Source organism: Rhea pennata, chromosome 2, assembly GCF_028389875.1.
Source record: "Rhea pennata isolate bPtePen1 chromosome 2, bPtePen1.pri, whole genome shotgun sequence".
Taxonomy (NCBI): domain Eukaryota; kingdom Metazoa; phylum Chordata; class Aves; order Rheiformes; family Rheidae; genus Rhea; species Rhea pennata.
In genome coordinates, this window is record NC_084664.1 from 116621418 (window position 1) to 116637370 (window position 15953).

Sequence of the window (15953 nt, forward strand, 5' to 3'; positions counted from 1 at the left end):
TCTGCATTTTACTTACATGACCAGCACCATAATCACACTATCATTAAACTGTCAATATAGAAGTGAGCCAAAAAATGATGCAAGCTTTGTTATATACATAATGTACATTAAGCCAGAGTTAGCCACCTCCGTGGAACCGAAAGCTTTGAATTCCCAGAAATGCCAATAATCACTTTTCTTCCACAAGAGCACTTGGCTTCCACGTTTGTGGCAGATTTTCTGCTATATGCAGCTCATTTTCAGCTTAGCAGTACTGAATGCTAAAAAAGTACATATATTTCTCATTATATTCAAATGCACTTCATGTACTTTTTTCTCTTTATTTACTGTAGTCAGGGCTGCTCAGGTAGAAAAAAAAATGCCAAACCAAGCACCAGATCCAAAATTAGCATTTTATTCAGAACGTTGGGGTCAGAGGTGTATCATTTATATTCTGGTACACAATACAGAGGCAAAGCTGTTCTCAGAAGTCTCTCCAGTTTGAAAGCTCCTTCCCCCTTCCCTCCCCACCCCAAAACATACTGTATATTTATTCGTGCCACCAATATTAGGCCAGTTCCCTTCCCCCCTCCCACCCCTTCTTTTTTGGTACAAATTATGGAAAATTTTTGTGCTAAGAACTTTTCTCCCTCCCCAAACAAAAAAAAATTAATAAAAATAAAAATAAAAAAAATATTGAGTACTCTAACTACAGTTCAACAATTGATTCAATGTCACTTGTTTGCAATCTGTTTTGTAAATACTTTATCCATAACGAAAGATATAAACATGCAAAAACCTGAATCCATAGTCCAAATAATACATACACGTGTTCTGAAGTTTATGCACTTCTCCACAGACTATGCCAATAAAACATTATGTACACATACCATTTTTACAGTGAAGTGGGAAAAAGTACTAGAAATTAAAAAAAGAAAAAGAAAAGTGTACATGGATTAAGACCAAAATGTGTCTAACATTCTAGCATATGAAAAAAAATCAATTCTGCTACAAACTGGTGATATGAAAACTCCCTTTATTTGCAACCAGCTGCATAAGTTTTAGAATTTTAGTGAAAAAAAAATCCCCTAACATCTAAAACTAGAAGTAATGTACATTGTTCAACCTCATGGTGTTCTCTCCCAGATAATAAAATTGTTCCATGAGGGTTTAATTTTTAATTTCCTTATTTTAATAAAAGCAATGCAATGTAACAAAAGCATGTTGAAGCATATTGTGATTTATCTTACTCCTCCCCACCCCAACATATTTTGTCTCTTTAATGCATCATTTCATAAATCAGTACCATTAAAGCCTTAAACATAAAACTAATTCCGATCTGAAAAAGGTACAAAAAGGCACATAAAATCCCAGTGCTTCTGTACTGTAAAATTCAAGTGTAACTGAGCTCAATATTTTTTTTTCCAAACAGCATTGGATCACTGATATTCCACGGAGCCCAAATTGGTTTGCAGCCTATGCCAAAGCCTTCAGCAAGCACTTGTGCTAGTAGACTACAAAGTTAAAGCCTAGCTTCTGTATGCTTTTGGGGAATATCAGTTGAAATGTTTGTACTTGTCCAAAAACAAAGTTCACTTTGAAGTTCAGTCATCACCTCCACCGTACATATCAGCAAGTTTCTTGAAACGTGGGCCCCAGTCATTTAGGTAGTCATAGTCTTGCTCACCACCACTACTTGAGGAGTTAAGAGAGCTCAAAGATCCAGCAGTGGAGCCACTTCCTTCGTAGTCAAAGACTAAGAGGGAGTCATACGGTGGAGCTGTGGGGTCATTGTCGGCTGCTTTAAGTCCCTGAAATAGGGAGAGCGAGAAAAAAGATAAAGTTCTATATCAGAGAGAGAGGCAAAACGTAACTGGAATATCTCAGTGCAATCAGGTATCAATCACAATCTGAGGAAACCAAACTCTTGTTCTACTGCAATTCACTTCAGTTCCAACTAAGACAGCAGGATTTGTGCTTCTGTAATTCCAACAGTAACATATTTCAATTTCTTTTAGAATGGCCATGTTTCCAGCATTAGAGTGCTTGACACTATGAATTTAACGATACATACAGCTATAACAAAACCTTAAGAGAGTATCATTGCATTGGGAACTATTCTAATAAATAACTATATACAGTATGAGTTACATAGCTCACAACCTGAGGCATTGGCAGCACAGGACTGGTTAGACAGCCAGGGAAGGAAAAATAGGTTTGTTTGCATAGATTTGCTAAAACAGCCATCTCACATGACCAATAACATATCTACTGACATTGCTGAACTGCAGTCCATCTGTATGTGCCAAATGGCATATTTAGGTAGTCCTATAAAATTCATCCAACTCCGTAGACTGTGAGAAAAAGATACAGTATGTTACCCTAAGCCTTATGTGATTTGTCTTAACCATACAAAAGATTCCACCTGCTCTTCAAAAAGGAGACACACACACACACACACACACAAAAAGACATCAAAACTAAATACATATTTGATCACAGCTGTTTTTGTTTCCTTGTTTGAAAGCATTCAAGTTATCAACACACCAATATCAGGTCTTCACTAGTTTTAAATTTCTACTCTCTACAGCTGAGTAACCCAAATTAAAACCAAAATAAACTGAACAAGGAGAAAGTTGGGAAACAACCACATTTCTCCAAGACAAAAACCTCTTCTCTGTTTTCTTACACTGGTCCAAGCCCAGAGAGTAAGTTTAATTGTAGAATATGAGAAGATTGCTCTGTGGCCATATATGCTTACCTTGGGAAGAGTTACAAGTCGAATACAAAAGGTTGAAGCCTTAAGTTAAAAGTAAAACAAGCCCTCTTGTATTTTGGATTTTTTAACTTTGCATTTTCTTCTATGAGATTAGTAATGCTCTTCCAACATTCTTTGAATGTTCCATGCTGGCAGCCACTGATCAGGGATAATGTGTCTGCCAAAATTCTTTACGGCTTAGTAAAGAATTTGAACCACTTAGTTTTAGATTAATTTTAACTAGTGCTACATGATGTGGTTTTCTATTATTATTATTCTTTTTATTATTTAAAGAACAGCTTTCATATACCTCCCTGGAAATATTTAAGACCCTCTCCCTCCCTGCCTTTTAAAGAAAGGTTTGTTTTACTCTCTCAAACATGTACTGTTAAGTGTAAATGTGATGCAACTAAAATGGATAATCATCTTTCCTCCCCGCCCCGAAACACACGTAGAACAAAATCCATTAATTATAGCATAAATCATGTAAACAGTAGAAGGGAAGCTTGGTTATTCTTCTTCTATCTAAAATTATTTAACGTGTGCAGAATGAATCTGAAATGATTTTGCAACTCAGGGGAGGGAAGGCCTGGCATATTTATGACCTGAAACCAAGAACATATTTTGGACTTAAAATGATTGCTTCAGGTAGTACAACAACATCAAGCAGATTAATAATGGACTGCAGTAGAAGAATAATTTCTCAATTATCCGATCAGAATAATTGGCGGTATTTATTATTTTCCTCTTTGGCATTTTCCATCCTGACAGTCACTATAAGGACAAACGGCTCAAGGCTCTTAGAAAGCTTGTGTTGGAGGGTTAGCTTGTCCAACTTCAAAGCCTCAAATAATCCTAAGGCTTCCTATTCATTTCTGCTGAAGAGCAGAGATGGAATTCTGCTTCTCAGGCAGCAATTAGTCTTACAATATTTACATCCTCTCTTTCAGTCCGACCCCTGAAGCCTTCTTGGGGCAACAGACTCCCATGCTCTGGAATGCAGGTAGCAGTGAAGGAGAATAAATGCAGCTCGAGTGTAAGGAGTGCTGAGGTATGAGTCCCTCGTACCAGTGTGTGAAAGTCATTTATAAAGATGGCTTGGAGAAGAAATGCTATTTCTCTCTACTACTTACAGCAAATCTAGCCTAGGAACTGCCAAGCCAACCATGGGATACTAATTTACTAAAAATCACTGAACAAAACATTTTCCCACATCACTGTAGAAATTCTGGTATGTATCAGCCACCTATGGCACGAAGGTAGGCAGCCTCTTCCCCCTTCCTCTCCCAGGGAGGAAGTTGGATTTTTGTAATTTGGTGCTGGTAGCATGGTCACATTGGAAAATAAAACTGGTTTTGTGTTGCTGAGCTTATAAGATAGCATTTTACTGACAAATTCATTGTTTTAAAGATTTGTGTTTACTGCATAACCGATTTCATTCAGAAAACACAGCTAGACGCTGTGTGATGGAGGTACTGACTCAACTCCACATCGATGTTTGCACCTAACCCATTAGTTAAAAATTACTCAGATTCACAGTATAATGACTGAACTTAGTCAACCAAGTTTTCTGCTGTATGTATTTGTCAAGTTACAATCTAAGATACAAGAAAGAAAACATTAGGCAATTTTTACTTCCTACTGCTGAACACACTCCCTGAACCCAGCCAGTGCAGTGCTCTGCTTTGCTGATTGGCTCTACAGGCTGTCTAAAGGCAGAGCTGCCGCCTGGTAGCTCTGGCAGGGAAACCTGCTAGGAGGCTCCCTTTGGTTTGGGTTACCACTTTTCAGCTTGCTGAAAAGCACCCCCTTTTGGTGGGTGACACCACAATCCGCTGTACTGGCACAACTGAAAAGGCAATAAACAGCTGCCAAGAACAGCTTATACTGGTTTTGCTCTAAGGTGAGCCTGAGGACAGACTGAGCAGTGATCTCATTTTTTCACCCTCTTCCTCCTCCAAGGATGTCTCGGCTTCTTTCACTAATGAGGAGATAAGGAGGAGGGAAAGAAGATACCACAGTGCCTTGACTGAAGACTGATGATTAATTTTAAGTTATAATTGTCCAATTTGTGTAGTTTTCTCAATGTATTTGTTTCAAATCAAGGGAAAAAACAAAAATCGAGGAAAGCAAAAAACACAAAATCTTGAACTAACATGAAATGTTTCAGGATCAGTGATCTAATGCTTTGATTTTCATTATCCTACTATTTAATCAAATCCAACATACTCTTCATGAGGAGGAGAGAAGGAACAGAGCCTACAGGGAAATAAGAAAAATTTTATCAATCTAAAAATTGGTTTTTATTTGTCAAGAGAAAACAGAAAACATTAAGGGACCCTATTCTGCTTAGAGGTGCACTGTATCAATAACCACTTATTAAGAAAGAATTGAGGGTCCTCAATGTCCTCACGGGATGAGACCTTTAGCTTGTAATTTAAATTTAATTTACCTCAGGCTATGTCCTCTATTGATTAGATACATATTCTTAGCCACAAGCTCTCCATCACAATATAATTTGTTTAAGATTTCTAGGGACAGCGTAGACAGTTCTTGAAAACTGGCTTAACGACACTACTTCAAACAGGTATAAATTAAACTGTCCTGCAAATCCTGACTATTCTAAGCGTTAATTATGCTCTATACTCTGTAGGTTATGTTTTAAAAAACTCAAAATGAAAAACAATGTCTACAGAGGATTCTTAATAACATGACTGACTTCACTGACTTGTTTGTACACTGGACTGGAAGAAAAGGAGTTTTCCCTCGCCCTTAAAATTAAGAGATTCATCTATCCATTGAAAAAGACAAAACAAGAAAAGTCCCTGAGGTCATTTTGCTTATTCCTGCAAAACATATTTTGATTACAAGGCACCACTGGAACCTTCTTATTTCAGCAAGCTCATAGCTCTGCATGTGTTATCTTAACTTTATAAATGTTACAAAAATAGTTGAAGGTTTTATTGTACTTCTAACTTGTTTTTCAACTGACAAGTCATTAGAACAGTACAAAACACTCATATGTATGCCTCACTGAGTTAGGTAGATTTAATACAGCTGATGACAACTAGAAAATAATATACCAAAAGAAACAACTTACTGCCAAAGGGAAAGAAACAAAATGACCCACTAAGTCTCCTTCATTTTTTTGTTTCTATGGCTCTGTAACAAAAGTAAGAGGGAAAAAAAATACCCTGTACTTTTTCAGATGGTGGTAGATAAACTCTCCAAAATTTGAAATGAATAACTTATATTTTTTGAATTAAAAATTACGGTAATTCAGAAGCCAATCTGCACAATCCTGGTGATACATCTGAAGTGCCGGTGAGCATTGAACAGGCTAGATTAATTCCTGCACATGGGCCAGCATCCCAAAACACCAGAGTGATCAGGATCACTAGAAAAAGGAGAAACTCCAGAAAATCAGACTGATCTCTAGCAGTGTTGCATCTTTTCAATGGCGTAAATACACAGATTTTACTACTTAGGTACCAACAACTCCAAGGAAGCCTCCCTGCTCTGCTAGTGACCAGGTGTGTTTTGCAGATGCATTGGGAGATGCAGATGCAAAGCTGCTTAACGAAAAAGTTATGGTGCGACCATCAGACGAATTACATTGAATCCGGATGCAAACTAGGGAATATTAACTTTGCTCTTTCTTAACTTACTATCTTGTTTCCATAGTTCAATACAACTTTTATATGAGTTGTCCTAAGAAATATCTGGTATTTTGCCAAGGTTTTACCAGAGATTTTTTCCACTTATTTCAAGTAAAACTGAGAGGAATTTACCAGTTTGGGTGTACTGTTTCTAGGATTGCTTACAAGGAACTATAGGTGGAATGTTCTGAGGGGAGTCTGAAAAACTGTACAGCCTGAATGTTTGTACTCTAGCCAAAGATCATTTGAAAACTTAGTAAGTAATAGTAAGTACTACAAGGAAAGCGGGATTGGTTTTTTGCTGCCAATAATTTTTTTGAATCATATTTGCCATACGAAATGTTAACATAAAACACTAAGATGATAAACTGTTTTGGAGAAACAAAACTTCCAATTTGCTCAGACTTTTGGCACAACAGAGTGAGCATGAACAATCCTTAGCCCCTTTTGACGATTGTAAAGAAGCCTAGGTGAAATGCTGCATACTAGAATGACATGTTGCTGTGGAATCCTACAAAAGCAATGCCTTTTAAGGAAAACAAAACAAAACAAAAAACCCCAGCTAAATTATAATGCTTGAAACACGGTTATCTGCCTCACTGTTTCTTTTAATCAGAGGATATAATTTATTTTGAGTTAACTTGCAGAACAAGAAAATTGCCATGTTTTCTGTGATTTCATACATGTATTTCCAAGGTTGATCTTATTTTGGAGTTATTGGCACTATTTAAATCATTGTGCTGTGTGACAGGAGCTGGAGTAAGCTTTGCTGGAGGGCAAGGTCCAATAAAGGAAGGTATTGATCTAATACAACAGAGAACAGTAAGAAAATGGCTCCCTGCTCATCCATACTGTATCTAAGCACACTGGATTAAATCAAAACAGCACCTATTGTTTCTACAGCTCCGCCTGTAAACACTGATGTTATATTCTCCCAGAATATATAACTTATGGAAATAGTACTGTAAGAACAGCTTGCTGAGCAATTTATAAATTATAGGAGGCTGGACAAACTCTAGTCTCTTTCTGGCTTTCCAGGAGAATTACACTCATTCTGTGATATGGCTGTGTAGAGAACATGTTATAATCCCGCTGTGAGGAACAGAGAAATCAAAGTAGTGAGGAGCAATTGACGGGGTATGCGATACTTCCCCACTGCTTGCCAGGTGGGGAGTGTCTGGTAACACCTAGGTGAGAACAGGATGGAAAACTCAGTGACTGTCTGGAGGAAGATGGGAAAAGAGCACAAACATATTCTTATGTGTGTACTGTCAGGGCCAGCTTTTTATTGGCTCCGATATTTACTAAAAATAGATTTTGGCCTTCTAAAGTATTATGTAGAAATGTAAAGGCATGTAAAAGTTAATTTTGTCAAGACATTTCTTTCTAATCCATCTTTTTCCTAAACCTGCACAGTCTTAAAATACATTGTCTAATGGGAATATTACATATGCTTTCTGTTAGTCATCTCTTTGTAGTTTCTTTAAAATTGCATCATTGTATACCTTATTAGGAGCAAAATTATTTTTTTGCAGTTTGCGAACACAAGACAGACTTCAGTATATTCACCTGCTTTTTCTTTAAGGCAGACATGAAAAAACATATTCACAAAAACAGTTCTACAATACTTGCCCAGCTGCAATTGCCAAGGAAGATGCCAAGGAAAATTAGAGAATATAATTAACTACTATTATTCATCCATAGAATATAGTTCACATTTCTTTTAGGTTGTATTTTTTTTATTATTTGTTTTCCTATATATAGCAAGCACAACACACACATTGCACTGTGGTATCTTAAATTCCACAAACCATTGATTTTAGATTCACTCATGATAGAAATAATGAAACAAATATTTGCAGAGGAGTATTTCTTTCAGAACTGTAAGTTATCTGGTATAATCTGACTCTTACATTTATCTTTATTAGTTTGGAAGAATCAAAAGATAATGCAAAGACTTCTAAAGCTCTTAGACAAAACCAGTATCAAAAGCACTTACATAAATTTAATTTAGCTGCCCTCCCTGCTCACTAATCGTATTTGATGGAATTCTTTCGGTCTTATTGAAGGTACTGAATTTCCACTATTATCTGGATTCAACGGGTAATGTACAAAGAAAATGAAAATGAACTTCTTCCATTATTAAATTACTCTGAATTAATAAATGAATTTAGGGTGAACTATAATTTTGTTACTCTATTTATTACTAGGAATCCATGGAATAATCCTGCTTGGAGATACTGTGGTTATGGCTGATAACACATTATGATTGTAATTAATGCAAATGTATAGAAGTTAATTGATATATCTTCCCTTTCTGTTTGAATGAGTTAATTAAATTTGTCTGCACTTTAAAAGGACATATTTACTTCTATCTAGTAAGACTTTGTTTAAGTAAGTTTTAAAAAGTTACTACATTCAAACATAACAGCTATTCATGCACAGTACAATTAACAACAAATAAAAGCTTATCACATCTTACAAGGGAATTCTTTTTCTCTCTTTTACCTCATTAATGAAGTCCCCAATGTCACCAGGATGAGGAGCAGCTGATCTGACTGGATACTGAGGTTCTGCATGGATTGGCCTTTCATCAAGTCGCCTGATTCCAACAGGTTTGATGGCATCTGGTTCTACAGTGTCAGGCTGCTGGAGCTGGCTCAAGTCATAATCCTGCAAAATATGAAACAAAGACAGTACGTTAGGATATTTTAAACGGTATTGTCAGGGCAAATATGAGGAGGAAAAGGAGCAGACACAGAAGGCATCATTTGATCAGAAGTTTTATTTTGAGAATTGCAACACTTGTTGAGAATAAAGGCTAAAAAATTATTATTTACATACCAACAGGATGTTATCTGATTTCTACTCCCTGAGTCTACTTTTTTGATTCTGTTTCATCAGATTTGAAGAGCTTCTCATGAATTTTCCATTGAGAAGCAAGGATTAGAGTAGCACTATTAAGAGACTAAACACTGCTTAGTAATGATGATTTACTGCATGCATAGAGTGAAGTAAATCCAACTTTTATTTTTCTAAGCAAATAAATGCTAGACACACTCATTCTGAGAAATAAGCAAGTGCACTGCTCTGCAATGTTTTATAATGCTCTCAAAGAATGAGTTTAGGACTCCTTGATGCTTTCATGTAACTTCCATAATATGAAAGCCAGAAGGGGAAAAATGACACAAGGAGTTCAAAGCTGCTCAGATTTGGCCTTAATTCTAAGCACTTTTAAAGATTACTTGTGGATCTATTTATTAAGCACTTGATGTCATCGTTTCAAACTCTGGCAGGCTGATGAAGCTAACATAGCACTATGAATTCCGATAAGCAATATGTACATATGTAGGTTTTTTAATTAGATGGATGTTTATGCATTTAAGATAGATATGTCTGGATACTATTTGCGCAGTGTGATGTTCTTCAGCATTATCATTCACCTCACTGTTGCAAATGACTAGAATGTACTCATGCTGTAGGATCCCTTTGCACTACACACTGGTAGAAACACAGAACAAGACCAACCATGCTTAAAAGCTTAAACTAAAACAAATCCACGAGCTACCAGTGGGCTGGGGCTCATGTTTTCTCTATTATATACCTGATATCCTACCCCACAAGTAATCCAGGCAACTGGGGTGCATCCTAAATAAGCTCTCAAACCTGTGAACATCCTCCCATACCACACAAGCATAGGGTAGTCGAGGATTAGGGAGGCTGTAGACTAACTTGTCAAAACAGCCTCCTTCTTGGGAATATCTCCAGAAGAATTGTATTTTCTTTCCAGGAACAAGGATTCAACGTATTTATCTTCTGATAAACACCAAGTCATGTATTGCTATCCTTTCCACTCCACATCATCGTGCTTTGTATTTGCAGGCTCAGATGCACTTCAAGGAAGGTATGCAAGAAGTTAAACTATATGAAACATGCTCTTGGAAAAAAAAATCTCTTATTATCAGTCTCTATTTTTCAACAGTCTTGTTTAGGTAAAATTCTTATTTATAATCTCAACATGCTGGAAGCTCTCTGTGCAGAGAATTACATTTTCAATGGTTCCTAAATAGCTCCTAAGGAAGGAACACAAGCATTTAATCTCTGCTGTCATTTCATGGGATGCAGGTCATTTTGAGAATATTACTTAGTGTGACCCCCAAAAACAGACTAATGAAAAGTCTCATACTTTCCAACAAGAGGAGAGATCTGCTGACAAAAAGGGTATGTTGCTGGGAGAACTGTAACTGATAATCAAATAAATTACACCTTCTAATTTGTTATTTAGGTCCTCTGCTGACTGCACACAAACACGTAGTCCAAAAAGATGTAACAGCTCTGCTAGCTCTGAGACTGCAGTCTCATATGTTTTAATTAGATTGCAAGTTCCTTGGGGCAGAGCTGGAACTTCTACACTTCAGTTCTTAATGCATGAAACAGAATACTAAGAGACCTCCATGAAATACACAAATGGATGTAAACAGAACTTTTTATCTATTCCATTTTCATTAAGTAAAATAAAAACAGTTCAGATGCACACTATCAGAACAGAGCATCCTATCAAATAGAAGAGAACATACTTCATAGAATACATAAATATGTAACATAAAAGTGCTTTTCATAAAACTCTGATGTAACCCAGAAGACAAAGGTGGAAAACACCAGTAAGGAGAAATTAAAAATACTCTTTAAAAAGTTAGCCATTTTTATATGGAGGAATTAAAAGAGGTATGGTTAAATACAAATATTAAAACCACAAGGGCTTATCTAGTCATTTCATTTTTATAATGATAAAACGTTTTTTCTACCCACTCCCAATCAGCCAATTCTTTTTTTAATTAGCAGTCACATAGAAATGTAACATTAAACAAGTTAGGCAGTCTAGTATCTTCACATTTAAGGCCCTCCTCTTATGTATATGCATTGTTCCAAAACATCTCTAGGTTCTGTAGCTACAAATACAGCTCCCTTCCGCAAGGCAACACCAGTGCAGAAAACACCCCTTATGTGGACTCCCATTTTTGGTTTCTTCTCTAGGGTGATTTATGACACTGACTTCCAGTCTTCTGTAAGAGGAAATCTATTTTACAGGTCTATTAGTGTCTTGGACAGGAAAAGAAGATCCATTCTGCTTATTACTACAGAGTCTCAGTTCTCTCATTAAAATCAATACCAACTGTACACCAGTCAGGTATGGCAAGTCATCCACAGTCTCCCCAAAAATAGGTTAAGACCATATACACACAGTCTCATGTAAGGTCTCTAGCTGTTTCCAATCTGAAGTCAACCCTACTAAATTATTACAAAGTAAAAGACTGAAAAATATTTTAAAGAGCCAGTGTTTAAGCTGTTTAGAACTGCTGAAATTCCAGCTCTTTCTTTGCTCAGTGTTGCTTTCACAGCTAGACAAATGGAAAAATGTTTCCTGCATTATCTAAAGCTCCTGAACATAACTTTACTTTCTAGCAGAGTTTGTTAGCACAGTTAGCTGCAGAAATGACAACTTAATGGAAAAATATGACACATCAGAGAATGAACAAAACATGTTGGAGTAGGTCGGGGCATTCAGTTTGGAGTAAAAATAACGACCCAGAATGTTCCACTTAATTCCAGGAACACAAATCAGCAATGCTTTGTCCGAGTTCCTTTCTTCCTCCATATCATCTGTTCACCATTTGAATCTGCTGAGAGGCTAATGAGGAAAAGGCTGGGTCCTACTTTGGAGACATACTTGAGCAAAGTTTGAGAGCATCCAACTTCTATCACTACTAAATCCGTCAGAGGCATTTATTTCCTTATTTCTGCTGTTTAGCCCTAACTCCAGTAAATCCTTTCTCCCCTCCATTCAATTTGGATTTGAGCAACTCCAGTCTGGGGATTTGAGGTTTCCCCCCCTCAAACGTCTTCCTGTCCCCATCTAAGCTCATCCAGAAGAACCTAATACTGGTTCTCCTACTGGAAGGTAGTTAAAACATGTACTAGTTTGTTCCCTTTCTGACTCTGACAACTCTGCATCTGGGTTGTACTCATTTCAGTAAACTCGGGCCTTCAGAAACCAGACATTAAAACTAATCTATTTGTCTAAGTCTACACAGCCAACAGGGAGACAAAAGCCTTCCATTCTAGCATGTGGGTTTGAGCAAAGCAAGCTGAATGATTCTTTGTCTTTCCCCTTGTTCATAAGCGGAACTGCTCTAATTGGCTGAGACTAGACAGCCACCTTTTCAATAGCTGGTGGTAAATATTAAAGAAAAGAAAAAAGAAAAGAATATGCTTAGAGTGACCTTATTAGCTATTCACTTAGTGCTGGACAGCTTTAAGCAAAAGCTGACACCATCACTTGCTCTTGCCTCATTCCTGAAATGAGATCCAACTGAGACAGTACTAAAGTGTCAACCAGCTTAGCCTGTCACCTAGAAGTGAACCATCTCACCAAGTACGCAGGTAAAAAGAGTTCAAGTATTTCTTTATGATTCACAATATCTGGAAGCACAGTCCAAGTATCTCAACTTGGATAGAAGGAATGGCCAGAATAGAATAGACCATTTTATATTTCCCAGTAATCACTGATTCATAGTGCAAAAAGATAATGCAACTTTCAAAATCTCTTTTGTTAAACAACTTCCTCTAGTGAAAAAAATGTCATCTCTCCATTGAACAGCCAGTCAGAAGGTTGTGATCAGTGGTATGAAGTCCAGCTGGACTGGTCAGTCACTAGCAGAGTACCTGGGGGTCAATACTGCTTAATAACCTCATTAATAACCTGGTGATGGGAGGTAGTGCATCGTCAGCAGATTAGCAGATGATACAAAACTGAGAGGAGTGGCTAACATACCAGATGGAGTACGATCATTCAGGAAGACCTCAGCAGCTTGGGGAAAGGAAGGGAGGAATCTCATCAAGTTCAAAAATGGGAAGTGCAAAGTCCTGCACCCGGGGAGGAATAACCCCATGCACCAGCACAGGCTGAGGCTCATTAGTTGGGAAGCAGCTTTGCAGAAAATGACCTGGGGGTTCTGCTTCACAACAAATTGAACATGAGCCAACAATGTGTCCCTGCAGCAAAGGTGGCCAACAGTGTACTCGGCTTCATTAGGAAGACTGTTGCCAACAGGTCAAGGGATGGTCACTTCCTCTCTAGTCAGCTCAGGTGAGCCCAGTGCTATGCCACTTCTGGGCTTCCCAGTACAAGACAGACATAGACATACTGGAACAAGTCTGGCAAAGGACTATGTAGATGATGAAGAGGTTGCAGCATCTCTCATATGATAAGAAGTTAAAAGAAGTAGGATTGTTTAGCCTGGAGAAGGGATGGCTGAAGGGAGTGGATCTTACTAAAATGTATAAAGGCCCGATGGGAAACAGTTAAAAACAAACAAACAAACAATCAGAAAACAGAATCAGACTCTTCTCAGGGGTATCCAGTGAATGGCCAAGAGGCAACAGGCATAAATTGAAATATAAGAAATTCCATTTAAGGTGAACACGGTCAAACGCTGGAACAGATTGCCAGAGATGTTGTGAAGTCTCTAGCCTTCCAGATATTCAAAGCCTGACTGGACAATGTCCTGAGCAATCTTCTTTGGGTAACCTTGCTTTGAATAGGAGGGTTGGACTCGATGATCTTCAGAGGTTCCTTCCAACCTCAATCATTCTGTGATTCTGTGTACCTAACAGAAGTGGTGTGTCACTAGAAGTGGTGATGAACTCAGCTCCAAAATAGGACAAATTATAGGCTAAGAGTGGGTGGACATAGAGTGAAAGAAGGGACTTCAAAAAGACTGCAAGTCCTTAAAATACAGACATGTCCTTCCCTGATCCTACCACAGCACAACATACACTTACAGAAGAAACTGAGTGAGCTCATGCAACTTCTCTGTAACAAAAGTAATAAAAGGCACCACACCGTTTCCATATCAGAGCTCCATGGATGGTCCTACACATTATCTTCACACTGCCTAAGAATCTCCTCTGACAGAAGAGTCTATCATGCCCAAATCTGTAAGTCAACTCATTAAGAATGTAGATGAAATAAAACACTAGCATATTTTAGATCCCATACAGTCATACTTACTCAAATACATTTGTATACCAGGTTTTCGCCTGGACAGGAAACAAAAATCATATATCTGATATGGACCAAGTTTGATCAGGCTTCTCTATTCTCCACACATACGTTTTTTTCAGGTATTGACATATTGTAAAGGATGGAAAACAAAGGCCTTTGTGTATGCCCCTGCATTATGTCATACTATCATTGGTAGGTTGTCCTCTGCTGTTGCCCCTTCTGAACAGGACAGATGCAATGTAAACATTCTATTCTGGATTAGCTGTTCTGGTTGTGTTTGAATTTTAGAAGATTTATTGAAGTTCTTGGCAAAAAAATAAACTATCCATAGACAGGATTTTTTTTTTCCCAGAGAGATACCTCTGAAAATACTGGAAACTTATAAAACTTATAAAGCAACAGCATATGATTCATGTGAGCTCCACCTAAATTAGGTTAACTATATCCAAGTGCTGACTTAATTTCCCTAGTAGCTATTTTCATATTTAACTTCCATAAGGTGGTGAACTTCCACAGTTCTAGACTCCTATAATATTTACTTCTTAAAATTTCATTTTAATCATGCTTCTCACTACTAGGAAATTCCTTTTAACACAATGAGAGTAATGCATACTGGTACACATAACATGACTTGACCCATTCATTAATGCTTTATGAATCCAACTTCTCTCTTATCTCAAAGTGCATTTCCTGGCCATTCATTAGGCTGTGTTACACGCTTTTAGGGATGACTAGGTTTTGATCCTTAAATAGAACTAAAGCCTTACATAGAACTATGCAAGAACATAGTCCAGGCATATGACTAATATAACAATATCACTACACCTTTTTCTCATTTTTAAGGCATTTGGCCTTTGTGAAGATACATGAACATTCAGACCTAACCCAATGGAAAAAATAATCAGTTTAATTGTCACTGGATCATTTAACTGGACTGAGAGTGCTCTAACTGCCACTCACTAGACAGAAGTAGCTGCAGTGGTCTAAGTGCACGTAAAGCAGCCGTGGCAGAAGTTTGTTTTTCACCTATCCATTTTATAGGACGGTACGTTAACGCAACCCAATTTCATTATGGGGTTAAAAGGATACACCAGACTGTCACTTGAAGTACCTATGGAGAAAACACATGTTCTGCTTTGCCCTTGTGTTACAAAGAGAATCACTATCTACTCTAATAGAGAAACGTGGTGGAGAAGCAAGGGAGGAAATATTTTAAACACATACAACTGATTCTGCCAGAGACAGATGTCAAGGTCCTTTAAAAACCAAAGGAAAAGCAAGTGAAAACCAATCCTGCTACATTTTATCCTTCCATTCCCCCAATCACCAAACCTTACCCTAAAAAACTGCAAGAAATTTGCACATAAAATTTTGCCCTAATTCTGTAAAATTGTCCAAACACTCTAAATCTTACTTCTGCTGAAATAATGAGGCTCCAAAAAAGGCTAAGCACAGAAGAATCACTAGATCTAGGCTACAGGTGGGAAGCTAG

General features: G+C 37.5%; 1 protein-coding gene across 1 annotated transcript in view; it reads right to left on the reverse strand.

Moving 5' to 3' along the window:
* Positions 1-378: 378 nt before the first annotated feature.
* The window catches only part of CDH2 (cadherin 2), a 121101-nt gene continuing 105526 nt past the window's right edge, over positions 379-15953 (reverse strand). The window contains exons 15-16 of the mRNA XM_062570245.1: positions 8905-9069; positions 379-1790 (exon numbers count right to left, since the gene is read on the reverse strand). Coding sequence (XP_062426229.1) covers positions 1584-1790; positions 8905-9069 — 372 coding nt within the window. The 3' untranslated portion in view covers positions 379-1583. The remainder of the gene's footprint in view (positions 1791-8904; positions 9070-15953) is intronic.